The sequence below is a fragment of the Amia ocellicauda genome, chromosome 20 (genome assembly GCF_036373705.1).
Source record: "Amia ocellicauda isolate fAmiCal2 chromosome 20, fAmiCal2.hap1, whole genome shotgun sequence".
NCBI classification, from domain to species: Eukaryota; Metazoa; Chordata; class Actinopteri; order Amiiformes; family Amiidae; genus Amia; species Amia ocellicauda.
In genome coordinates, this window is record NC_089869.1 from 17,588,313 (window position 1) to 17,616,092 (window position 27,780).

Genomic DNA, 27,780 nt, shown 5'->3' on the forward strand with positions numbered 1-27,780 from the left:
TCATTGCAAAAATTTTTCTTTAAGGTTAAATTAGACATTAAATATATATAGGCCCACTGTCCTCCTCCTGGCTTTGAGTCCAACCAACCTCTCTGTAACTTAATTGAGCTTTAACCGAATTCAGGATTGGGTTAATTTGATCTTTGGTTAGTGTTTTGTTTACAAAAAGTTGCCAAATGAATAATATACCATCATAATATACCCTGCCCGGTGCTGTGTAGAAAATACTGTCGGCACCCAAACCACCCCTTCACCGCCCCCATCAACACGGAGCAAAACACAGTGATTAAACACAAAAACAAACCACAACCACAAAAAAGCTAAATATAATAAGGCATTTACTTAATTTAGCCCACCTGTGATCATGTCATCAAAACTTGATCTGGCTTCTGGATGCCTCAGCAAAGATTTGGGAGTGAAGATAATTAACTAGAAGGAATACAAGGCGACGGTTAAAGAAGATTAAGGAATGCAATTGATCTCTGTAGGTTCATGTAAACATTCATTAATACAGCTATTGCAGTACCTTCAAATCATTTGATCCGGTTGAACCTGCATGCCTGAAGGTTTTATCAGTGTGTATGTTTACTTTTACTTGCATATTTTTTTCTTAATGTGTGGCTACTACTTGCTTTCTGTGCTGTCGTAGGAGTAGCAGCAAAAAGTGTCCTACAGCATAAGAAAGTTCTGTACAGCAGCAAAACGTTTCCCACAGCAGCAAAACGTTTCCTACAGCAGAAGAAAGTTTCCTACAGCATAAGAAAGTTCTGTACAGCAGCAAAACATTTCCTACAGCAGAAGAAAGTTCTGTACAACAGCAGAAAGTTTTGTACAATAGAAGAAAGTTTCCTACAGCAGAAGACAGTTCTGTATAGCATCAAAAACTTTCCTACAGCAGTAGAAAGTTTCCTACAGCCGCAGAACGTTTCCTATAGCAGAAGAAAGTTCTGTACAGCAGAAGAAAGTTTCCTACAGCAGAAGAAAGTGTCCTACAGCAGAAGAAAGTTCTGTATAACATCAAAAACTTTCCTACAGCAGCAGAAAGTTTCCTACAGCAGCAGAACGTTTCCTATAGCAGAAGAAACTTTTTTACAGCATAAGAAAGTTCTGTACAGCAGCAAAACGCTTCCTACAGCAGAAGAAAGTTTCCTACAGCAGAAGAAACTTTTTTACAGCAGAAGAAAGTTCTGTACAGCAGCAAAACGCTTCCTACAGCAGCAGAACGTTTCCTACAGCAGAAGAAAGTTCTGTACAGCAGCAAAACGTTTCCTACAGCAGAAGAAAGTTTCCTACAGCAAAATCTTTCTTACAGCAAAAACGTTTCCTACAGCAGAAGAAAGTTCTGTACAGCATCACAAACTTTCCTACAGCAGCAGAAAGTTTCCTACAGCCGCAGAACGTTTCCTATAGCAGAAGACAGTTCTGTACAGCAGAAGAAAGTTTCCTATAGCAGAAGAAAGTTTCCTACAGCAAAATGTTTCTTACAGCAAAACGTTTCCTACAGCAGCAGAAACTTTTTTACAGCAGAAGAAAGTTCTGTACAGCAGCAATACGTTTCCTACAGCAGACAAAAGTTCTGTACAGCATCAAAAACTTTCCTACAGCAGCAGAAAGTTTCCTACAGCAGCAAACATTTCCTACAGCAGAAGAAAGTTTCCTACAGCAGAAGAAAGTTTCCTACAGCAGAATAAACTTTTTTACAGCAGAAGAAAGTTCTGTACAGCAGCAATACGTTTCCTACAGCAGAAGAAAGTTTCCTACAGCAGAAGAAAGTTCTGTACAGCAGCAAAACGTTTCCTACAGCAGCAGAAAGTTTCCTACAGCAGAAGAAAGTTTCCTACAGCAGAAGAAAGTTTCCTACAGCAGAAGAAAGTTTCCTACAGCAGCAAAACGTTTCCTATAACAGCAGAAAGTTCTGTACAGCATCAAAAACTATCCTACAGCAGCAGAATGTTTCCTACAGCAGAAGAAAGTTCTGTACAGCAGCAAAACGTTTCCTACAGCAGCAGAAAGTTTCCTACAGCAGCACAACGTCTCCTATAGCAGAAGAAAGTTCTGTACAGCAGCAAAACGTTTCCTACAGCAGCAGAAAGTTTCCTACAGCAGCACAACGTCTCCTATAGCAGAAGAAAGTTCTGTACAGCATCAAAAACTTTCCTACAGCAGCAGAAAGTCTCCTACAGCAGCAAAACGTTTCCTACAGCAGAAGAAAGTTTCCTACAGCAGAAGAAAGTTTCCTACAGCAAAATGTTTCTTACAGCAAAACGTTTCCTACAGCAGCAGAAACTTTTTTACAGCAGAAGAAAGTTCTGTACAGCAGAAGAAAGTTTCCTACAGCAGAAGAAAGTTTCCTACAGCAAAATGTTTCTTACAGCAAAACGTTTCCTACAGCAGCAGAAAGTTTCCTACAGCAGCAGAAAGTTTCCTACAGCAGCAGAAAGTTTCCTACAGCAGAATAAACTTTTTTACAGCAGAAGAAAGTTCTGTACAGCAGCAATACGTTTCCTATTGCAGAAGAAAGTCTCCTACAGCAGCAGAACGTTGCCTATAGCAGAAGACAGTTCTGTACAGCAGCAGAAAGTTTCCTATAGCAGAAGAAAGTTTCCTACAGCAGCAGAAAGTTTCCTACAGCAGCAGAAACTTTTTTACAGCAGAAGAAAGTTCTGTACAGCAGCAATACGTTTCCTACAGCAGAAGAAAGTTTCCTACAGCAGAAGAAAGTTTCCTACAGCAAAATGTTTCTTACAGCAAAACGTTTCCTACAGCAGCAAACATTTCCTACAGCAGAAGAAAGTTTCCTACAGCAGAAGAAAGTTTCCTACAGCAGAAGAAACTTTTTTACAGCAGAAGAAAGTTCTGTACAGCAGCAATACGTTTCCTACAGCAGAAGAAAGTTTCCTACAGCAGAAGAAAGTTCTGTACAGCAGCAAAACGTTTCCTACAGCAGCAGAAAGTTTCCTACAGCAGAAGAAAGTTTCCTACAGCAGAAGAAAGTTTCCTACAGCAGAAGAAAGTTTCCTACAGCAGCAGAACGTTGCCTATAGCTGAAGACAGTTCTGTACAGCAGAAGAAAGTTTCCTATAGCAGAAGAAAGTTTCGTACAGCAGCAGAAAGTTTCCTACAGCAGCACAACGTCTCCTATAGCAGAAGAAAGTTCTGTACAGCAGCAAAACGTTTCCTACAGCAGAGGAAAGTTTCCTACAGCAGAAAAAAGTTCTGTAAAGCATCAAAAACTTTCCTACAGCAGCAGAACGTTTCCTATAGCAGAAGAAAGTTCTGTACAGCAGCAAAACGTTTCCTACAGCAGAAGAAATTTCTGTACAGCAGCAAAACGTTTCCTACAGCAGCAGAAAGTTTCCTACAGCAGAATAAACTTTTTTTTTCAGAAGAAAGTTCTGTACAGCAGCAAAACGTTTCCTATGACAGCAGAAAGTTCTGTACAGCATCAAAAACTTTCCTACAGCAGCAGAAAGTCTCCTACAGCAGCAAAACGTTTCCTACAGCAGAAGAAAGTTTCCTACAGCAGAAGAAAGTTTCCTACAGCAAAATGTTTCTTACAGCAAAACGTTTCCTACAGCAGCAGAAACTTTTTTACAGCAGAAGAAAGTTCTGTACAGCAGAAGAAAGTTTCCTACAGCAGAAGAAAGTTTCCTACAGCAAAATGTTTCTTACAGCAAAACGTTTCCTACAGCAGCAGAAAGTTTCCTACAGCAGCAGAAAGTTTCCTACAGCAGCAGAAAGTTTCCTACAGCAGAATAAACTTTTTTACAGCAGAAGAAAGTTCTGTACAGCAGCAATACGTTTCCTATTGCAGAAGAAAGTCTCCTACAGCAGCAGAACGTTGCCTATAGCAGAAGACAGTTCTGTACAGCAGCAGAAAGTTTCCTATAGCAGAAGAAAGTTTCCTACAGCAGCAGAAAGTTTCCTACAGCAGCAGAAACTTTTTTACAGCAGAAGAAAGTTCTGTACAGCAGCAATACGTTTCCTACAGCAGAAGAAAGTTTCCTACAGCAGAAGAAAGTTTCCTACAGCAAAATGTTTCTTACAGCAAAACGTTTCCTACAGCAGCAAACATTTCCTACAGCAGAAGAAAGTTTCCTACAGCAGAAGAAAGTTTCCTACAGCAGAAGAAACTTTTTTACAGCAGAAGAAAGTTCTGTACAGCAGCAATACGTTTCCTACAGCAGAAGAAAGTTTCCTACAGCAGAAGAAAGTTCTGTACAGCAGCAAAACGTTTCCTACAGCAGCAGAAAGTTTCCTACAGCAGAAGAAAGTTTCCTACAGCAGAAGAAAGTTTCCTACAGCAGAAGAAAGTTTCCTACAGCAGCAAAACGTTTCCTATAACAGCAGAAAGTTCTGTACAGCATCAAAAACTATCCTACAGCAGCAGAATGTTTCCTACAGCAGCAGAAAGTCTCCTACAGCAGCAGAACGTTTCCTACAGCTGAAGAAAGTTTCCTACAGCAGAAGAAAGTTCTGTACAGCAGCAAAACGTTTCCTACAGCAGAAGAAAGTTTCCTACAGCAGCAGAACGTTGCCTATAGCTGAAGACAGTTCTGTACAGCAGAAGAAAGTTTCCTATAGCAGAAGAAAGTTTCGTACAGCAGCAGAAAGTTTCCTACAGCAGCACAACGTCTCCTATAGCAGAAGAAAGTTCTGTACAGCAGCAAAACGTTTCCTACAGCAGAGGAAAGTTTCCTACAGCAGAAAAAAGTTCTGTAAAGCATCAAAAACTTTCCTACAGCAGCAGAACGTTTCCTATAGCAGAAGAAAGTTCTGTACAGCAGCAAAACGTTTCCTACAGCAGCAGAAAGTTTCCTACAGCAGAATAAACTTTTTTTTTCAGAAGAAAGTTCTGTACAGCAGCAAAACGTTTCCTACAGCAGCAGAAAGTTTCCTACAGCAGAATAAACTTTTTTTAGCAGAAGAAAGTTCTGTACAGCAGCAAAACGTTTCCTATGACAGCAGAAAGTTCTGTACAGCATCAAAAACTTTCCTACAGCAGCAGAAAGTCTCCTACAGCAGCAAAACGTTTCCTACAGCAGAAGAAAGTTTCCTACAGCAGAAGAAAGTTTCCTACAGCAAAATGTTTCTTACAGCAAAACGTTTCCTACAGCAGCAGAAACTTTTTTACAGCAGAAGAAAGTTCTGTACAGCAGCAATACGTTTCCTACAGCAGACAAAAGTTCTGTACAGCAGAAGAAAGTTTCCTACAGCAGAAGAAAGTTTCCTACAGCAAAATGTTTCTTACAGCAAAACGTTTCCTACAGCAGCAGAAAGTTTCCTACAGCAGCAGAAAGTTTCCTACAGCAGAATAAACTTTTTTACAGCAGAAGAAAGTTCTGTACAGCAGCAATACGTTTCCTATTGCAGAAGAAAGTCTCCTACAGCAGCAGAACGTTGCCTATAGCAGAAGACAGTTCTGTACAGCAGCAGAAAGTTTCCTATAGCAGAAGAAAGTTTCCTACAGCAGCAGAAACTTTTTTACAGCAGAAGAAAGTTCTGTACAGCAGCAATACGTTTCCTACAGCAGAAGAAAGTTTCCTACAGCAGAAGAAAGTTTCCTACAGCAAAATGTTTCTTACAGCAAAACGTTTCCTACAGCAGCAGAAAGTTTCCTACAGCAGCAAACATTTCCTACAGCAGAAGAAAGTTTCCTACAGCAGAAGAAACTTTTTTACAGCAGAAGAAAGTTCTGTACAGCAGCAATACGTTTCCTACAGCAGAAGAAAGTTTCCGACAGCAGAAGAAAGTTTTTTACAGCAGAAGAAAGTTCTGTACAGCAGCAATACGTTTCCTACAGCAGAAGAAAGTTTCCTACAGCAGAAGAAAGTTCTGTACAGCAGCAAAACGTTTCCTATAACAGCAGAAAGTTCTGTACAGCATCAAAAACTATCCTACAGCAGCAGAAAGTCTCCTACAGCAGCAGAAAGTTTCCTACAGCAGAATAAACTTTTTTACAGCAGAAGAAAGTTCTGTACAGCAGCAATACGTTTCCTATTGCAGAAGAAAGTCTCCTACAGCAGCAGAACGTTGCCTATAGCAGAAGACAGTTCTGTACAGCAGCAGAAAGTTTCCTATAGCAGAAGAAAGTTTCCTACAGCAGCAGAAAGTTTCCTACAGCAGCAGAAACTTTTTTACAGCAGAAGAAAGTTCTGTACAGCAGCAATACGTTTCCTACAGCAGAAGAAAGTTTCCTACAGCAGAAGAAAGTTTCCTACAGCAAAATGTTTCTTACAGCAAAACGTTTCCTACAGCAGCAAACATTTCCTACAGCAGAAGAAAGTTTCCTACAGCAGAAGAAAGTTTCCTACAGCAGAAGAAACTTTTTTACAGCAGAAGAAAGTTCTGTACAGCAGCAATACGTTTCCTACAGCAGAAGAAAGTTTCCTACAGCAGAAGAAAGTTCTGTACAGCAGCAAAACGTTTCCTACAGCAGCAGAAAGTTTCCTACAGCAGAAGAAAGTTTCCTACAGCAGCAAAACGTTTCCTATAACAGCAGAAAGTTCTGTACAGCATCAAAAACTATCCTACAGCAGCAGAACGTTTCCTATAGCAGAAGAAAGTTCTGTACAGCAGCAAAACGTTTCCTACAGCAGAAGAAATTTCTGTACAGCAGCAAAACGTTTCCTACAGCAGCAGAATGTTTCCTACAGCAGAAGAAAGTTCTGTACAGCAGCAAAACGTTTCCTACAGCAGCAGAACGTTTCCTACAGCAGAAGAAAGTTTCCTACAGCAGAAGAAAGTTTCCTACAGCAGCAGAACGTTGCCTATAGCTGAAGACAGTTCTGTACAGCAGAAGAAAGTTTCCTATAGCAGAAGAAAGTTTCGTACAGCAGCAGAAAGTTTTCTACAGCAGCACAACGTCTCCTATAGCAGAAGAAAGTTCTGTACAGCAGCAAAACGTTTCCTACAGCAGAGGAAAGTTTCCTACAGCAGAAAAAAGTTCTGTAAAGCATCAAAAACTTTCCTACAGCAGCAGAACGTTTCCTATAGCAGAAGAAAGTTCTGTACAGCAGCAAAACGTTTCCTACAGCAGAAGAAATTTCTGTACAGCAGCAAAACGTTTCCTACAGCAGCAGAAAGTTTCCTACAGCAGAATAAACTTTTTTTAGCAGAAGAAAGTTCTGTACAGCAGCAAAACGTTTCCTATGACAGCAGAAAGTTCTGTACAGCATCAAAAACTTTCCTACAGCAGCAGAAAGTCTCCTACAGCAGCAAAACGTTTCCTACAGCAGAAGAAAGTTTCCTACAGCAGAAGAAAGTTTCCTACAGCAAAATGTTTCTTACAGCAAAACGTTTCCTACAGCAGCAGAAACTTTTTTACAGCAGAAGAAAGTTCTGTACAGCAGCAATACGTTTCCTACAGCAGACAAAAGTTCTGTACAGCAGAAGAAAGTTTCCTACAGCAGAAGAAAGTTTCCTACAGCAAAATGTTTCCTACAGCAGCAGAAAGTTTCCTACAGCAGCAGAAAGTTTCCTACAGCAGCAGAAAGTTTCCTACAGCAGAATAAACTTTTTTACAGCAGAAGAAAGTTCTGTACAGCAGCAATACGTTTCCTATTGCAGAAGAAAGTCTCCTACAGCAGCAGAACGTTGCCTATAGCAGAAGACAGTTCTGTACAGCAGCAGAAAGTTTCCTATAGCAGAAGAAAGTTTCCTACAGCAGCAGAAACTTTTTTACAGCAGAAGAAAGTTCTGTACAGCAGCAATACGTTTCCTACAGCAGAAGAAAGTTTCCTACAGCAGAAGAAAGTTTCCTACAGCAAAATGTTTCTTACAGCAAAACGTTTCCTACAGCAGCAGAAAGTTTCCTACAGCAGCAAACATTTCCTACAGCAGAAGAAAGTTTCCTACAGCAGAAGAAACTTTTTTACAGCAGAAGAAAGTTCTGTACAGCAGCAATACGTTTCCTACAGCAGAAGAAAGTCTCCTACAGCAGCAGACAGTTCTGTACAGCAGAAGAAAGTTTCCTATAGCAGCAGAACGTTTCCTACAGCAGAAGAAAGTTCTGTACAGCAGCAAAATGTTTCCTACAGCAGAATAAACTTTTTTACAGCAGAAGAAAGTTCTGTACAGCAGCAAAACGTTTCCTACAGCAGAATAAAGTTTCCTACAGCAGCAGACAGTTCTGTACAGCAGAAGAAAGTTTCCTATAGCAGCAGAAAGTCTCCTACAGCAGCAGAAGAAACTTTTTTACAGCAGAAGAAAGTTCTGTACAGCAGCAGACAGTTTCCTACAGCAGAAGAAAGTTTCCTACAGCAGAAGAAACTTTTTTACAGCAGAAGAAAGTTCTGTACAGCAGCAAAACGTTTCCTACAGCAGAAGAAAGTTTCCTACAGCAAAATGTTTCTTACAGCAAAACGTTTCCTACAGCAGCAGAATGTTTCCTAAGCAGAAGAAAGTTCTGTACAGCAGCAGACAGTTTCCTACAGCAGAAGAAAGTTTCCTGCAGCAGAAGAAAGTTCTGTACAGCAGCAAAATGTTTCCTACAGCAGAAGAAAGTTTCCTACAGCAGCAGAAAGTTTCGTACGGCAGCAGAAAGTTCTGTACAGCAGCAAAACGTTTCCTACAGCAGAAGAAAGTTTCTTACAGCAGCAAAACGTACAGAACTTTCTTCTGCGGTAGGAAACTTTCTTCTGCTGTACAGAACTTTCTGCTGCTGTAGGAAACTCTGCTGCTGTTGGAAACGTTCTGCTGCTGCACGGAGCTGATTTAAAGGCTTTGCCAAGTGGGGACGTTAGTTTGTAAAGACACCTAAGTCCCCACTTGGACACATAGATGAGAACATGCACACACGCCCACACATGAGAAAAGGGTTTTTGGCACAAATTCATTGGAAAAAGTTGAAGTATAACACTAACCACATTTACTTGAATTTGAAATGGGACACAAACCCTACCCACAAAATAGCAGACATAAATCCAGTCAAATTCATCAAGTACTTTGCATAATAAATATACAATCTAAAACCCCTAAGGCTCCCATTTTAATTTACTTACCAAAAGCTCTTCACATGCTTCACAAAGCACAGCATTTATATGCAGCAGGGGATCATTTTAGACAATTACAGTGGCAAGAGAAAAAGTGATAGGGTGAAGGATAGCATAGCAAGACGTTAAACTCGGGTGACTTTAATATGACCACTGACAATTAAAGTATGTGCCCCTTAATCGATGCCCAGATTAAAGAATGCAGTTTATTCCAATCATTCAAGTGGCATAAACAGTTATTAACTTATTTTACAAGAGGCTAGAGTTTACTTCACATGGAACAAATTTCAAACTAAGGGGGCTGATGCTTTAGTGAACAGTGCATTGTGGGTTAACTAAAGGGTTACAGTTAAATCATTCACTCACTGAAGCCTTTTTATAGTAATGTCTGATTTAATTGTAATCTTGGTGGAAGTAAATAATTTGATTCAGACAAAATGTTCCCATAAAGCGACTGCCATTTTAAACTGGTGGTTCTAAGTTGTGCTTTGGTCCAGGCCTAAGTCTTTATCTTTATGTCTTTTTCACGTAGCTTGTAGTTGATTTATTCAGACATAAAACAAAATATGCCCTCAAGACTGAATATTTTCAGCAGCTAGCCAAAGGATAGGAGGGTATTAATTTGCTGATGTGCTGTTCTTACCGGCTTCCTGAATGGTAACAAGATCTGCCTTCTCAAAACATGGAAGTAATTGGCAGGTGTTGAGCAATTCACCACAATCCAGTTACAGTCATAGAGTTGATGGACCTCAAAGTCTTCTGTGATTTCCTTAGTAATATCATAATATAATAAAAGTAAATAAAGATGGATAAATCAGTGTAATTACATCAATAGATTTTAGAGGACTACCAAGCTGTATTGCATAATCTAATCAGTAATAACCCTAATTACTCTATTTTCTTATTAGTTTAAATATCATGGTCCGTTAGTTTGCTTTCTCATATTCTGGAGTTAACTTTTCATAATTCAGTGGTCTCTAGTTCAGTTGCTTCTAGTAGTCTGTAGTGAGAATAGTTTACTACTACTTCATTATTATTAACACAGTGAGACAGGGAGAGAAAGAGAGGTGTTTCTGTGGGAGGGGTGTTCATGTTGAGTGTGAGGTCATAAGACTAGATCTAGTTCATAATATTAGAAGCAAGTGAATGAGAGACCAGTTCGAATTCTTAATTGATCAAATTTGACTTATAGAAAGCAATAAAGCAAACTTAATCTTAATACAAAGAAGGAAAATGTTATATAGATATATAAAACAGTTTGTACAGGCAGATAAAATGTTTAAGGTGGCAGCTAAAGCAATGTAGTCTTATGGTACATCAAAAACTCACATAGGATAGACAAAAATATTTACATTTCAGATACTGCGATCACACTGGACACTTTTACTTAGGATATATATATATATATATATATATATATATATATATATATATATATATATATATAAATTTGGTAGAACTTTACAAACCCCATTATGTTAAAGTCCCCCCACCCCCACCCCCCCTACATCAACAGTAAACCAGGAAGAAAGCGAGGCAACATACTCCAGTTCCAATAACTCTGAACTGTCTGGCCATGTCAGTCACTGAGACCTATTACACCATCCTTAGTTTCCATGTGAATCCTTCCATGGAGCCAAGAAAACAAAATGGCCCATGAAATTAAATATGGGACTTCAAAGCAGAGGACATTAGTCCATTCACACCACTAAGATACAGCACAGGTTATTCAAACCATGCCCCTCTGTTCCCTAGGTAAGTTAATGATCCACAACGACAAAGAGGGCTTTTTATGAACACATGAGCAGAACACTGACGTATACACTGTAATATATTCCTTATGTTTTTTAATATATTAAAGCGTAATACAACAAGAAATAAAAGACTGTTTCAATATCATCCTTTTTTCTTTTAACAGTGATTTAGCTACGAATGATTTTCCAGCTCATTTCATACAGTTGTTTATATTGGCATTTCATCCCATGTTTTTTTCAGTAAAAGGGGTCAAACCTTATACCAAGTGTTACAGTAACCCTTGTGGTTAAGAACAGTCTACTTATAAGATGTGCGTATGGTATAAGTATGTACAAAAGAAAAAGCTATCAGGCATACATTGATTTCAGTGATGGCCTTTGCTGTTATCAGAAAGGTGACTGACTTTACTTCATAAACCAGAAATAGCGGGTTAACTTTTTGCCGGAAATGTGTTCGATAAGAAATTAGGTTCTACATTTATCCATAACAGGAAAGCATTACGCCATGTATGAACAAGGAAGTGAAAAAGCTTAAATCGAATCACCTTCCCCGTTTATTTCACATACATATTTTAATAGCCAATTTGGAGATTAATTCAAACAGTGCTGAATTAACAATTTAGGGCACATTTAACCTTCTGTGGAACTGTTGCTCCTAGAATGTATTTTGCTCCACTTGCCTGCCCCTGGGAATAATTTACTACAGCAAAGACTGGAACTGCCAGCATTAATAAAGAGCCCTGTAAGTACGGACCAAATGGCTTCACTGTCCCATTAAAGTGATTATATACAATGATCCCCATGGTGATCAGCAGGACCCATTCATAACGATGTACTCACTGGATAAGCATCCGAGTCATCGTTACTCATCTGCAGGAAGCGTTCGGGCCGGGCGGAGGAGTGCTCCGGACCCTGATGACGACGGGGAAAATGAAAGTAATGAGAAAGGCTGTCATAATATTCCATTAAGCAGAACAACACTCAGGCACTCATCCATTTCTAATTGCCCTTAAAGTGAGCGGTTTTTACTTACGGTCACCTTTCTTTGGTAAAGAAACTTTTAACTTTTAATCTTGGCACCCTCAGTACAAAAATCCCTGAAAGATTACTCTGAGATTACAGCTAATGAATTGTATAAAATCAAATATATTTGTAACAATATGGTGGGTCAACACCAAACAAGGGACTTTGTGATGGTATTGAATGCAACCGGTTTATGTTTTCCATGTTCGTGAAAATGCAAATACATTCCGCACAAAAATATAAAAAGCAATACATTTCAGTGTATGGTACAGTGCCGAGACACCCCCACCTCACCATTCCCTCCATGCCGTGAGGAAGCATTAAGACAATGCCATTGTGTCGCATCCATTTGGCCTGCCCAGAGCTGATGAACTGGTCTATAATGCACTGAGCTGTGTTATGAAAATCTCCGAACTGGGCCTCCCAGCAGACCAGCGCATTGGGGCTTGCCATTGCAAATCCAAGTTCAAAACCTGATAGGAAACACAAACAGAACTTGTGGAAACTAAATAATTCCTTACTGTTAGCATTTTACAGTAGTTCAAATCAGGCCACACAATGATACACATAAAAACACTGTTCTGGGCGTTTGCTGAAGAAGGAATAAGAGTACCCAAACTCTGTGATAATGGAAAATACACACAGAAAAATCCATCCATTATAGAAATATTATATTTCAAGTTTGTGTGCACCTAGCAAATGTATAAGTGGACATGCTATCCTTTTACTTCCAAAATCTCAAGGTGACGGTTTTATTTTTTATTCTTCATACCCAGAGATTTCAAACTGATTAATCCCCAGATTAATTGACAATGCACTGAGATAGTTTTCAGATGTCTTGCAGGTCTACAGCCTCCTCTCAAAGGGATGTGTCTGAAAAGTACATGTATAAACCGATTCCCAGGATAAGAAAAAGTTTACTCTGATTTACTGCTGTGTAAAAAGACCTTGGAAGTGCACATCTCGACCATACTGAAAGGGATCAGTCTACCATCCTACACACATCTAACTTTGTATTTAAAAAAAAAAAAAAAAAAAGTTACTGTACATGTGCGTAGAATAGTTCTCCTGAAAGAGTTTAAATGTACTTGGAAAAAACACTTTTGGCAGCAGGAAAGCCCCATCAAAAAGGTTACCTGATATTCCTCTGGCATCATTATAAGTAAGACTTCACATGCTAGTGTAATATCCCAGTGGTGCTTTTATATTCCTGGTGCCCTCAGTGCAGTGAGTGTTAATGGAGAGTTTCAGACCGTGAACAGATGTGAGCTTTACAGTGCAGCATCTGGACGAGCGAACCTGCGTAATCTTCATGGCAAAATCATAGCAGTGCCTTGTTTAGTCCTGCTTTAATTTCCCTTCATGTTTTCACCACTGCATTTAATTTTGACCGCTTGCCAATGAATGACCATGTAAATCAGGATTCATCTGTCCAATTAACCTTATAGCCTTCCCACGAGCCTTAAAGAAAAGCTGGCACATGGTTTTAATATTTCATGTATTCAATAGATTTGTAAAATACTTAAGGAGCAATATGGTTGCTTCTACAAAGATCTACCATTAGAATAACATTTATTTGAATTCTGCCCTGATTTACAAACATCTTCTTACAATATTACAATGTTTACGTTTACATTTACGATATAGGCTTTAAACCCTATTGAATCCCTGCATACATACTAATGACACCTTCTTTACAATACTAGGCATTTCAATGAGCTCATAACTGAAGATTAATCTGCTGGTTCAATGCAGCATGTGATTCAATTAAACTCAGTTAAAACAACTTGGCTGTTTTTTTTAGATGTTAATACATCATGTAAAGCACATTCCACAGTGTAGAAAAGATTTATGTCATGCAGTCATCAGAGAGGGAGGACTGCAAAGCAAAGATGACCAAACTACACAGAAAGGCATGTCGTATACACCAAGAGACAGCTTTCACAAAAACACAAATAAGGATCCCACATACAAACTGCTTTTGAAGTGCAAAGAAAATACTTTCACTTGACATTTTAGAAATATATTGAGAGTTGCATCTCAAGAAAGGTCAAAGACAACAACCATGTGACACCTAATCCAAATGATTGTAATTACAACACCTACATTTTGCTTCTCTCTTTTTTAGCTGATCGTTCTCTTGAAAAATAAATACATACACATAAAATTGCATTAAATGTCCTTACCCAAGACTCCATACTCAGACAAGGAGCTGTTGCACACAGTGTAAGGAGCTTGATTCTGCCACAGATGGTTCATCGGGACACAGGTCCTCTTATCTACTTCCTGGTCATGCAGTACATGATGGCGGTGACTACATGACAGAGAAGAAAAAATCAGGGTAAAGGGAGCACTAGGTACACTGTATTGCACACTCCACAATTAATGATAATGTGATATGATAAGAGGGTATGCCTGTACTTTGCTATTCAACGAACCAAAATGACAAATGATCTGCTAAACGCATGATGAAGAACGATCCCCCCAGTATTTAGGCAGTTTGGCACCAATAAGGCATATGACCAGGATAATTACCCTGTCATTTCTGTGATCCTTGTAATCAAATTAATTTGCACTACAGCAGTTCTATGAAGTAAAATGCTGTAAGACAGATACATCATATTTTACCGCTACAAATTAATTGCAGATTCAACCTGAGATGATAAACGCATAATTCACGGCTGAAACAAAATGTATTATTCAGGAGAAGAAAAATAAAATAACTTGTAATCTATTTCAATTGAAAGTTATTCACATTTATATCTGATATTTTCACTGTGTATTTCAATCTCTTCTGGTTCACCTCAATAGAAACAAGAGAGCTTTCTAGTTCTTTGTTCAACAGCAATGCTCTCCTGATGACAATTATACACCCACACTATCAACCCCATTTTGGGATGAGGCCTTCTCAAATTGAAGAGGTTGAATTAAAAACAAGCAAACTTGATACAGCACCGAGCTTTGCAGAGTGATGTAGCCGGTTTCAGGACCTTGGTAATGTGCTTAAAGTGCTGCTGTCCTGATTGATAGTAAAGCAAAGAAGTGCATCCAACGGGGAGCCATTATTCAGGGCTTCCCCAGATGGAGTGGCTTCAGGGCTAGGCCATGACTAATCTACCCCTATGAATTAATTGTACTGGACAAAGGCAATAAATCAGGTAAATTAAGTGGCGCTATAGTCTGCTTTCAATCAGAGAATAGAGAGCACATTAATAAGGAGTATACAGCACAGGTTATATAGAGTATATTAATAAAGAGTTTAGTTCACTGGATTTAGAGAAAAGGGCTGAAGAATAAGTTTCATCCAAGGCCACAACTCAACCAGCCTAACAACTGCAATGACACAATCATTTAATCCCTCTTTAACGTCTGAGTAACAATGTCTGGTACACTTTTCTTCCTCTCAAAGAGTTTGGGTCTGTAAGGCAATTGCATAAGGATCAAACATCGATTCATCGAAGCTGACAGAGGAGAACTACCCAGTATAAATAAATGGGACCCATTAGGAGGGATACACACTTGTCTTCATTTTGTGGCCAGTTATGCAAACATTTTCTTCTTTAAGGCTGCACCATTAACCAAATACAATTTACAAAGTGACTCCAGCTTTCAAAAACAATTTTACAAGCAGAAGCTGATTTGTGGCAAGGATAGCTCCGCCACCTTCGGTGTAGTCTCCCAGATCTGTGTGCTGAGATATAAAATGCTTTATGATGCAAAAGGAAGTTTGCTACGGCTGTCCATTTCAATTCCAATGATACACATACAAACATAAATTCCTTTTTAAGTTAGCACTGAACTAAATTTCCCTTCACATTAAAGTGTCACAAAACAAAGTGCATAATAAAAAAAAGCAATCAAAGAAAATTAACTCTCAAGTTAGTTCGTTTTATGCGATTCATTAAAGATCGCAGGTTTTCGTTTTTTGTTGTTTGTTCAAAGATGTCCCCTAGGAGCACCAATGAAAACACACTGGGGCTTAAAATAAGCAGCAGCTCTTCCGTTTTACAGCTGCCAGAAGTTTCATCAATCAGGAGGCCAAACCACACAGCACAGCACATTCACAAATACAGATGACTGAATCAATTACTATAATCCATTAACTCCCTAAGTAACGAGCAGAAGCGACAGACTGAAACATAGCAATATGTTCAATCCCATGGACTTTGTTGACAAAGTGAGCAAACATATAATTTTCAAAACACCCTGTGACCAGAGCAGAAGACAGACAAAAACAAAACCACAAGATAAAAATGAGATCATGTCCAGATTCCTCTGTCTGACTTCCTCCTTCCTTCCATGTATTTTGTAAGTGCTGGCTTTTGTCACCTGACCTGCAGCTATTTAACTGTATATATTCTATAAAATGAGAATAATTGTGCTATTAGGTCTGTTCATCCCCAGATAATGTTTTATCCTGGTAAGAATTTAAAATTAAAATTAAAACATAACATGCATAAATGTGGCCTGTGCTCTGTGGTGACTAAATGGTGACCTTCTGATCACAGCAAATATTCTTCAGTGGATGAAACTACTTATTCTAATTTAAACATCTGAGTATAATGAGCATTGTCCAGACCTGCTCTATCATAAATAACAAGAGAAAGACACCTGGGAGACAAATCATAAGAAAGCCACGATGTCCACTGGCTCCTTTGCACATGCTATGATTCGGTATATTTTGTGCTCAGTTTTTATTTCTCATTCATTTATTTGAAATCCATTTAAATCCATGAAATCTGGAATCCTCCACCTCAAATATAGATCAGAAAAGCATAGCTAAAACAGTTATACAGAGATTAAATAAATTGAGTCCAAAACCTATACGGACAAAAGGTAATTTCCCATTATCTTTTCATTGTTCTCTTAAAACACTGAAATACTAAGCATCTGTTATGAAGTTCTTACTGTGTTAGTAGGAAAGCCCATATCACTCACCTAAAAGTACCTCTCTCCACATCCTGCCCACTCAGTCTGACGTGGATGCCATCCTTCAATAGGGAACCGAAAGCCATGTATTCTGCCAGAGCCCAGTCGACCCTCCGCTTCCTCGTCATTTCTGACCTGCCCCTCAGGATACGAGACAGACCTGAGAGAAAAGGCACAAAGTACATTCCCTTAACATTGTGTAGGATATGCTTTCTGGGGTCAGAGAAACTTTCACATCTAAGACGTGTATAATTAATATCTGTCCTTTTACCACCTGCTTGTGGTATTTGAACTTTATTAAAAATGGAGGACTGCTTAAAATAATGAAACAAAAAAAAACTACAGTGCTCAGTGTTTCACCATCTTCCACTTTTGATCAATTCTCCATTTAAAATTTGAGCTAAGTATGAGAAGGTAGATTTGTTCAGGACGGTTAAATCTGACACATCAGAGCTGCAGTAATTGTACTCCCCCTGCTGGAAAGGAAAAACAAAGAATAAAACTTCAATGATTGCATATCACTAAACTGCTGGTAGACACACTTGCAAGTGATGGAAAGCTGTCATCAAGAGGTGACGTACACTAGGGGTTTGTTGTCTACAACGGGCAAACAAATATGGCAATAAACACCTGAAAAAAAAAAATCTAAGAAGAAGTAGTTATAAAAAGCAATGGTCCTTAGCCCATTCTACAGTAAAATGTCAGGAAGACTCACTATCGTCACGCTACTGAATACAGTAGTTCCAAACGACTGTTTTGAGAAAAAGTTTGAGAAAACTGGTTGTGTGACTATTATTTATGTACTTACGGAACACAAAATAAATATTTTAAAATGTCTCCGGACCCTAAATTTATGATCATTGGAAGACACTGCAGCTTTAAAGGTATTTGACCGTCTTTCTGGGGCAACGTTCGGTCACACATGGTCGGTGAGGAGCCATCCCAGAGAGCTGCTCCATCATCACATCATAATGGTTTCTGTTAGTCCGGCTGTGATTACTGCGATTGGAAAAACTTCACCTGCTCACAGACAGTACTTCCCTCCAGGGAAATGAACAATATCCGCATTTGTTTTCAACAGCAGCACCTCCAGGTTTTTAGGGCTTTTTGTAATTATGCAGCAGATGTGGGAACGGAAATTAAATTCATGCTTCTCCCTGAATAATTCTATACACTCTTAAATCTTGTACTTTGGGAACAGTTAATAAAGAATATCATATTTTCACATTTGACAAAATGTATTGACATTTGATGCAATTCTGACACTACTATTTTAAATAATCACCAGTTTCTTCATTGTGTTTATTGGCCAAAGGTGAAATTGCCTTGACACACTGATTTAGATTTTGTTTTAAGCTACGGGTTACCCTTTGTAAATCTTGTTGTAAATTAAACCCAGGAGAGCTCATGGATAAGGTCCTTTTAGGAATGTGTTTGTTATTATTTAATTATTTTGTTCCTGACCACCTTTTATATAAATTGAAATGCCTATTCATATGGGATGCATCACTGAGGCAGTGCCGCCTAAAGCATGCCACACAAGTCCATGTTAGAAGGTTGTGTGTGTGTGTAAGCCTGGACAACTGTTATTTGAGGACTCATCAACTAACAGATAGAATAATATCTAGCAAAGCTTCAATTACATGTAATACCATTTCCTTTACAGGGAGAAATTACATCTTAACATCTATGACTTAAACACACCTGCATGAATGGTGAAGTCTTGCATTGGGACAGAGCTGGCAATGTTTCCGATGTGCTGTAAAACATCTTCCTCTAAACCAGTAAGAGGGCAGCTCATACTCTTAGGTTCGCCATCAGCTGTGAAGAAATCTAAATAAGAACAGAAAAGGATAATGATTCATATTGTTTTCTCTATCACAAAAATGTTAATGTTAAAACCACAGTGGTTGTCATTAATATTTATATTATAATAAACATAAGCTTCTATATTGGTATCTCTTCATCATTCTGCATTTTACAGCAATTGACTGAAATAAACAAATCTATTTATAAAAAAAGACTGATTATATTTCAATACTTTAAAACAATTCATCCTGGTTTTATTTTCAAAAATAAAGATGGGGGAGAATTTGTGGGGAGGCACCAGTACCAGGCCAAGGGGAGTCCAGCCAGTGACTGATGTGTAGGATCTTCGCATCCTTGGAGCTGGTGTAGGCCTCTTCACAGATCCTATCATACTTGGAAATTTCTTCCTACAACCAACCAAACGAGACTTTGTAGCTTAAATTCAGCAAAGAGTAACAAAATAAATTGCTTAATTAGTTCCCAAGTTAATTTAGTTGGCAGTAGTTGTAGTAAAATATCCATCTGCTGTCATGTTGTGATCATGCATGTTAAATTATAACTCACCAGTTTCTCGTGTTTTTACACTGTAGTACATACATTATTATTGTTTTATTTTTATTTTCATTTTGTTGGCGGAGGGGAAATAGACATCAGCAGTTTTGAAGAATGTAAAACTAGTATTTAACAAATCTGATAATACATTTGTGCAAGACTTCATTTAAAAAAAAAAAAATTACATATGTGCCTTTGTAGAATTAGCACACAAGACTTTACAGCTCAAGTGCTCTTAAGTATGTATGTTTTATTTCCATCACATTAAGGTAATTTTTTCATTTTAAGCAAGAGCAAGGTTTGGTGACATGTTAGATAACTGGTTTACCAATAATCTGTGTATGGAACGGATAGTTTAAGCTTCCAAAAGTTAAGGAGAAGAAAGAAGAAAAGCATTTATCAAGTAGAACATGGATTGCTTCTCCATTGCAACAGATTTTTTCATATTCTTTTCAAGGTATTGAAAAAGGCTGAAAAGTTGAAACATTGATGGATGATCAGACTTAATTTCCCTGCTGGGTTTGGTTACTTAGATTTTTGATACAGTATAAAGTAGAGTTTTGGAGCTATTTAAAAAAGCTTACATCCATTTACCTCTTTTTGATGTATTAACATTTTGCCTGTATTGAATGCAATGTCTGAACTATAAATTAAACGTGATGTTTTACTGATGAGTACAGTAACAGAATCAAAGCTTCTCATTATATACCAAAACAGTACAGCTAAAAGGAAATGCTTAAGAACACTAAATGCACGTATACCGATAAAAAAAACAACTGAAAAATAAAAGATAGATATGAAACAAAGTAAAAAAAAAAAAAAAAAAAATGTCAGTGTGTTCAGTGGCAGCAATCTCTTGAGGTCTGTCTGCATGACAAGAAATTTATAGATAGCATACATAGGAGGAAAGCCAGTATTGCCTGCCTGTCACTTCATTTAAGTTTATTGATTATTTTACATTTTTGGTCGAAATAGAGTGATGACTGTGTCCAGAAAGCATACGGTTTCCATAGAGTAACAGGCTTGAAAACAGAGGATATGTGTTCATGAGCTGGTGGAAAGCAAGTGTGCTTGTCTCTATTATAAATGTGCCACCAAGAAAGCATAAATCTCAGGTCTGGCTTGTGTAAACCGGATTGATCAAGTGAGGAAAGAGTATTTTTAATATACAGGAAGTTGATATTTCAGTGAAATTGAACATTAAAAAAACTATAAATGCCAATTCAACCAGCCAAAGCTTTGCTTCATGAGTAGTATCCCTCTAATGACACATTATAGTAACTAGACAGATGAAATAAAAGCAAGCAGATGAACTTCTGGATTCACACAGCAAGCACACACCATGGGCTTCGTTAAAACATCCTCTGGTGCTTTCAGCTACCAGCACAGTTCACTTGAGAAGGTAGTAAAGCAGAAGAAACATTAATTAAAGAAGGGAGAAATATCCTGGAAAGCATGGAATGGAAAGAAATCAAAAAGGTAACACGTGTGAGTGAAAAGACCATAACGGCGCCATACCTCAAACTCCTGCAGCGTCACAGTGTCTTCAGCTATCAGTTTATCGGAGTACTTTTTCAGCACATGCACCTGTCTGCGGATCTGCTTGTACATCAGAGGCTGAGTGAACATGGGTTCGTCCATTTCATTATGCCCAAATCTGCGGTAGCTGACCTGTGACCCAGCATACAGATTCGCAATGAGGAATTGCTAGAGACTGCACAGTGAGAGCAGACAACAAGTCTGCAAAATGTTAACAACCTATTTTTTAAATGTACACACAATTCCCCAACAGAGACTGAAAATGTGTGGCATAACTGGGGAACTTTTCAGTGTTTTGTTACAATTTATCAATGTGTCAATTGTGAAAATGATTCATCTGGAACAAAAACTCTTCCACAATGGTTGCTGTAGATGGTGATTAATTTGAAGTACCCACCAAGTCTATAACAACATCCTTGTTGAATGTGCTCCTCCACTCGGCCGCCACTTTGCACACATACATCACTGCTTCGGGATCATCAGCATTGACATGGAAAATTGGCGCGTTGACAACACGGGCTACATCAGTGGGGTACGGAGAGGAACGGGCCATTCGGGGATCGGTAGTAAATCCAATCTGGAGCAAAAGAAAATAATTTGGTTTTGCAACAGAGCTCTCAAAACTGAATATTTCTTCTGGTTCAGTGTTGGTAGATTTAACACATTTAAGAATGGATCTGTTTGAAATTATACCTAAATTTAAACTGAAACTAAATATCTGTGAAAGTACAGGAGCTAAACAACAAAATGTCTTTACTACATTATCCTTATGTGACATTTTGCACTCTTCAGTACCTTACTCCAGTGAACTTTCCTTTACGTACCTGACAGATGAATGTGTGAAATGGTAACACTAGGATTATGATTAAGGGTTCTCTGTAACTGATCAATACTCTGTATGCAGGTCATTTATTAACCTTAAGTAAAGCATCAGTAAGGTATCAATTTCACTTAAACATTTACTCAACAGGTAATAAATACTTGACAGGTGGCATAAGAAAGATTAAGAGCAAATCTCTTCTGGTTAGTCATATATCCACTAAAGAAGCAAAGTGTTCAAAAATGGGAACGATTGCAAAAATGTCAATATTCAAAAACAGCTCCTCAAAACTCTTGGAAACAAATCCATAAGTCAATGCCACAAGGGATGTCAACTAGACTTAGTAAAACAAATTACATTTGATCTAAAAAAAATCTATAAGATTATAGATAGGTTTCTGTATGCGAACATGTATTAAGCACTTAATTAGAAGAGAAGGTGCTCCTCAATCATTTACAGAAAATAATTAGGCTTAAGTAAACATGGCTTAAGTAAACTTGAAATGGAGTAAACTTCAATGCAGTAAAGCCAAAGGAATGCTGTATACATTTGATTCTGCAATTGAAAGGAAGATTTAAGGGGCTTACCATTTCTAAATCTTTTCATGTTTTAATATTTTGACATTTAAACATCCTCTTACACCCATTTTAATTGTTCACTGTGCATTTATATTGAGTGTTTTCTATCTAAGAGAGGTTTCGTTGGAGGCACTTTACATATTTTAATTCATAGTTGAATATGTGTATTTAAAGATGAGTGGACTACAGAAACCCCAAATGATACAATGTTAAGAAGGCCCTGAGAATGAATATCCTCACTCCATAATGCAGAGTTCATGGAATTCACATTTAGTGAGAAAAAAAGCAGTCCTATTCCATTGACCATGGGCACCAATTCAACTACATATTACTACAAAACTCAATTAGACTTCTCTACTGTGAACACAACAGCCTATACACTCACCTAAAGGATTATTAGGAACACCATACTAATACTGTGTTTGACCCCCTTTCGCCTTCAGAACTGCCTTAATTCTACGTGGCATTGATTCAACAAGGTGCTGAAAGCATTCTTTAGAAATGTTGGCCCATATTGATAGGATAGCATCTTGCAGTTGATGGAGATTTGTGGGATGCACATCCAGGGCACGAAGCTCCCGTTCCACCACATCCCAAAGATGCTCTATTGGGTTGAGATCTGGTGACTGTGGGGGCCAGTTTAGTACAGTGAACTCATTGTCATGTTCAAGAAACCAATTTGAAATGATTCGACCTTTGTGACATGGTGCATTATCCTGCTGGAAGTAGCCATCAGAGGATGGGTACATGGTGGTCATAAAGGGATGGACATGGTCAGAAACAATGCTCAGGTAGGCCGTGGCATTTAAACGATGCCCAATTGGCACTAAGGGGCCTAAAGTGTGCCAAGAAAACATCCCCACACCATTACACCACCACCACCAGCCTGCACAGTGGTAACAAGGCATGATGGATCCATGTTCTCAGTCTGTTTACGCCAAATTCTGACTCTACCATCTGAATGTCTCAACAGAAATCGAGACTCATCAGACCAGGCAACATTTTTCCAGTCTTCAACTGTCCAATTTTGGTGAGCTTGTGCAAATTGTAGCCTCTTTTTCCTATTTGTAGTGGAGATGAGTGGTACCCGGTGGGGTCTTCTGCTGTTGTAGCCCATCCGCCTCAAGGTTGTACGTGTTGTGGCTTCACAAATGCTTTGCTGCATACCTCGGTTGTAACGAGTGGTTATTTCAGTCAAAGTTGCTCTTCTATCAGCTTGAATCAGTCGGCCCATTCTCCTCTGACCTCTAGCATCAACAAGGCATTTTCGCCCACAGGACTGCCGCATACTGGATGTTTTTCCCTTTTCACACCATTCTTTGTAAACCCTAGAAATGGTTGTGCGTGAAAATCCCAGTAACTGAGCAGATTGTGAAATACTCAGACCGGCCCGTCTGGCACCAACAACCATGCCACACTCAAAATTGCTTAAATCACCTTTCTTTCCCATTCAGACATTCAGTTTGGAGTTCAGGAGATTGTCTTGACCAGGACCACACCCCTAAATGCATTGAAGCAACTGCCATGTGATTGGTTGGAAAGATAATTGCATTAATGAGAAATTGAACAGGTGTTCCTAATAATCCTTTAGGTGAGTGTATATCAGTAACACTGTTGCACACTTTTATATTGCTTTGACACTTTACCTGGTTATTGACCACTACGTGTATGGTTCCATTGGTTGTGTACGATGGGAGTTCGCTGAGATGAAAGGTTTCATAAACTACTCCTTGACCAGCAAATGCAGCATCACCATGCATTAGGATGGACATCACCTGAAAAACAAAACCAGGAAATATTACATCATCAAATGGTGGTCTTTCCATTTTGCTACCCTTGATTTAGACAGTAAATGAGAGCAAACGAGAGTATGTGTAGCAAAGAAAACTGTCAGCAAGTGAAAAATGCCTATATTTCCTGGTACTAAATTCATTTCAGTACAATTCACTGAGGCATGTCACTGATGTAGGAGTTCAAAGGAGGCTTTCCGTCACAATTTTCAGTTCGTATAACCTTTGCTGGGAGCAACACAAGTCGACTCTCTCAGATCTCGTGCCACAGAGTGCAAGTTCCTGCTCACCTTCTTGCCATCGATGTCTCCCCGGTAGAACTGCTCTGCCTTGGCCTTGCCCTGGACCACAGGATCTACGGCCTCCAGATGAGAAGGGTTTGCCATGAGAGAGAGCGTGATGTTCTTGTCAGTCACACGGTTGACTCTCTCATGATAGAGTCCAAGGTGATACTTAACATCCCCTGAGCCCTGAAACAGAAGCACGTCTACTGGCTGAAATAATCATGGACATTACATTGCTCACTGTTTGCATACCTCTTAAAGACAACTCAGATTTACCTCGTCCGCAGCCTCCAGTTTAGGGTCAAACTGACAGAAGATCTGATTCAAATCCTTCCTTACAACATTGGCCAACACATTTAATCGTCCCCTGAAAAAGACAAAAGGATTTTACATTTAACTGATTGAAGTATATGAATGTATGTATAAACTGTAAGTGTAACTGTTTCTAAATGCTACGAGTTTGATGCTGAACTCACTATATATTTATGATTATGAATTATGAATGTCAAAGTGGACAGTACCTGTGAGGCATCCCCATGATGACACTGTCTATACCTGCCTCACTGGACTTATCAATTATAGTCTTCAGAGCTGGAATAAGAACTTCACAGCCCTCCAAACCAAAACGCTTTTCAGAGGACCACTTCCGAGCCAAGAAATCTTCAAACCTGGGTAGTAATCAATAAAAATAAATAAAAAATCCAGTTAAATAAATTGGTTCCTGTACTGAGAAGTAAAAGCCATGAAATAATAGACCATTACAATTGTATTAGCTAATTATTGTAAATGTCATTTAATTTTGAACTTTTATAGAAAATGCACAGCATGGATTGATCTTGATTGGATTTCAAGGTAATGGGATTTTATGAGGGAACAGCATTTGATTTTTAATACTATACCGGTGTTGTTCTACTTATACCCACATACACACATCAGTTTCTATTTATCACTGCACAGTTTCTGTGTAATTCTGGACAGATTAACAAAGGTCCAAACCTTGTTGAGCGGATAAGCCTGGCCAGAAGGGTCCTCTTTTCCTCACTGGTGAACTTCATGATATCTGGGGTCTCAAATTTCTGTCTGATCCACTGGCATTGCTCCATGTTATTGATGAACATGAACTCAACACCAATGTGGCCACAATAAGAAGTCTATATGTTCAAACAAACAAAACATGTCAACTGTAAAAGTTAATCTGCAACTAATATTATTTTTCTCAAATACAAATCAGCTATGGGGTCCACTATGGGTATGTCTTAAGAGTACTTCAAATAAAAAACTTGAAACAGAAAATTGAACACTGATAAAATAAATCCTGTTGGTATTAATCTCTGGCATAAACATAATTGCTTGAAATTGTGAAAAAAATATGCAAATATCTGGCACTCTACTGTTACTTAAGCAACTCTTCACTTTAATATATTTGGTTGAAGTTGTTTCAGAATTACAACTGAACGAACATAATCATAACTACTGCTACTGAAAAACCAAAACGAATGATTCCTGTTCACAGGAAAGTGTCCAGTATGATTTTCAACTAAGTTCTGCGAAAGATCTAGGTAATTAACAAAAATATTATAAGATTATATAAATCAACAATCAATAAAAAAAAAAATCCTATACTTAATATCTCAATAGTTTCTCTTGCTAGAAAGGGGCCTGCATTCTCACAACAAGCAGTTGAATTTATGAATTCAACGTTGATAGTAACAACATAATGAAGCAGTAATGAAGTGCTTTAAGATTAAAGCAGTTTTAGATTATATATCTCAATTACAAGTCAAGAAATCCCTTGGGTTTGGAAGATACTTGCAATCATTTTAACTTGTCTCATAAATGTTTTGATTAAAAGAGATGTCTCTGTTCTATCCTGAGGGGTTTCATGGGAAAATATCCAATTTACATTCAGAGCCCGGGCCCTGAGGAGGGTAATTTTCAGCTGTGAATTACTGAATCTATTCAGTTTTTGCTTAAATTTCTTTCAAGACCAGTTTCCTCTTATTTCTGCCACAACAAAGAGAATAATAGGCTTGCTTTTTTCTATACTTTCTTTCTGAAACGAAATCACCCACAAACAGATTTACAAAACCTGATTGGTAAACATCGTCCCTGTATATTGTGGCTATGTGGGAGAGACCTGACCTCCATTATTTTGAGAATCATAACCTGACTTTGGTGCTCTTTAATATCACTAATGCCAGCCTTTTCATTGCAGCCAGAAGACGCTCTCTGGAACAGCACTTGGAAATGCATGATAAACATTTCAATCTCCACGACCACATAAAGCAAACAAAATGGATCACTGCTAACACACTCAGACAAAGAGGCTCTGATATGCTTGTTGTTCCAGACGTGTAGTCATGTACAGAAGTGTTACATTTACATCCTTGCCATGACAGATCTACTGCAAGGCAAGCACACAGGCACTTGTTAGGCTGAAATGACACTTGTTCTCTCTTGCGGCTCTTCTCCCTGTGGTATGCACATAAACAGGAATCCTTACCTCTAATCTTCGTATTATTTCCCGTAAAGGCAGAGCAGTGTCAAGCCCTCCAATAAAGGTGGTGGATGGAAGTTGGAACATTTTATCCAGGTCAGATTCAAGGAGACCATAAAATCCTGGGAGAGAATGGGGGAAACAAATTACACTAAAGGTTCAAGCTGACTGAATGAGCTATTCAAACTAATTATACATAACAACACTATCATACCGTGCATATCATATTCACTTTATATGCTTAATGCAGAGAAAAGCACTACAAAATGTTAGGAACTGCAGCCATAACACCATTATGCTACTGTTAATGAATATTGTTTCTCTGCGTGTTGTAGTTTACAAATTAAACTTTGAAATTGCATTGTTCTGTTTACACACGAAGGAATTATATTTCAAATGAATAAATACATAAGTATTACTGCGTATGAAGTATTACATTCCTGTAGCTGAGGCTGGTGTTGATCAATAACACCTACGTCAGCAGAAATACATAAAAAATATAATTGTGGAGATTTGTGCTTAATAATATGGAAATTGAATTATTAGCTTAACATTGATGTTGTTCCTATTCAAATAAATACTCCCACCTATAACCTTTACTCCTCGAATATATTCTTTTAAATTAACAGATGTAAGAAAACATCCAGGTCCTGACGCAACAATCGGGGGACTAGAACTTATTAAATTGCTCCTTTGAAACTCGTCAGAAACAGCTGTCTTGAGCACTTTGAAATCTGTGCCAACGAAAATAATATTTTCCCTTTATGAAAAGTCAAATCATTCTTGGGGGTACGCACAACAGATGGTGTTGTGTACGGCATGGTAAGATTGTTGCAACAAGTGTGTAATTACATTGGAGAAAAAAAAGGCTTTTCTTTTTTTTTTTTCAGACTTTTTAAGTGAGGAAGTTATTTAAAAAAAATCTTAGCTTTCCAAAATGCCAGACTCAACCTTTAAAAATTTATAGGAACAGAGATATAATTCTCTGCAGGTTATGATACAACAAATAATTCGAAATTTAAGAAGACATGGAGAGACAGCTCAGTAGCAGTGCAATGGATAATCTGCTGTGATTTGTAAATGATCAGAGACCTTACATGTGACAAAGGTTGCAACCAGGGATTGAGAAAGAAAAAATACGGTTTTCTTTTTAAGCATGCTGGAAGAAATAAACCTCAATGGCAAAGATCAAACCCTGTTAACATCCTGCCT

The 27,780-nt window shown here is 38.3% G+C and overlaps 1 protein-coding gene across 1 annotated transcript in view; it reads right to left on the bottom strand.

Annotated features, from left to right (window-relative positions):
- The window catches only part of ogdhl (oxoglutarate dehydrogenase L), a 33,872-nt gene that overhangs the window by 2,068 nt on the left and 4,024 nt on the right, over positions 1 to 27,780 (bottom strand). Inside the window, exons 4-19 of the mRNA XM_066693479.1 lie at positions 26,575 to 26,690; positions 25,068 to 25,222; positions 24,593 to 24,739; positions 24,348 to 24,438; positions 24,078 to 24,257; positions 23,644 to 23,772; positions 20,997 to 21,176; positions 20,579 to 20,731; positions 18,813 to 18,915; positions 18,404 to 18,532; positions 16,709 to 16,859; positions 13,957 to 14,084; positions 12,065 to 12,243; positions 11,588 to 11,659; positions 9,637 to 9,762; positions 357 to 429 (exon numbers count right to left, since the gene is read on the bottom strand). Coding sequence (XP_066549576.1) covers positions 357 to 429; positions 9,637 to 9,762; positions 11,588 to 11,659; positions 12,065 to 12,243; positions 13,957 to 14,084; positions 16,709 to 16,859; positions 18,404 to 18,532; positions 18,813 to 18,915; positions 20,579 to 20,731; positions 20,997 to 21,176; positions 23,644 to 23,772; positions 24,078 to 24,257; positions 24,348 to 24,438; positions 24,593 to 24,739; positions 25,068 to 25,222; positions 26,575 to 26,690 — 2,112 coding nt within the window. The remainder of the gene's footprint in view (positions 1 to 356; positions 430 to 9,636; positions 9,763 to 11,587; positions 11,660 to 12,064; positions 12,244 to 13,956; positions 14,085 to 16,708; positions 16,860 to 18,403; positions 18,533 to 18,812; positions 18,916 to 20,578; positions 20,732 to 20,996; positions 21,177 to 23,643; positions 23,773 to 24,077; positions 24,258 to 24,347; positions 24,439 to 24,592; positions 24,740 to 25,067; positions 25,223 to 26,574; positions 26,691 to 27,780) is intronic.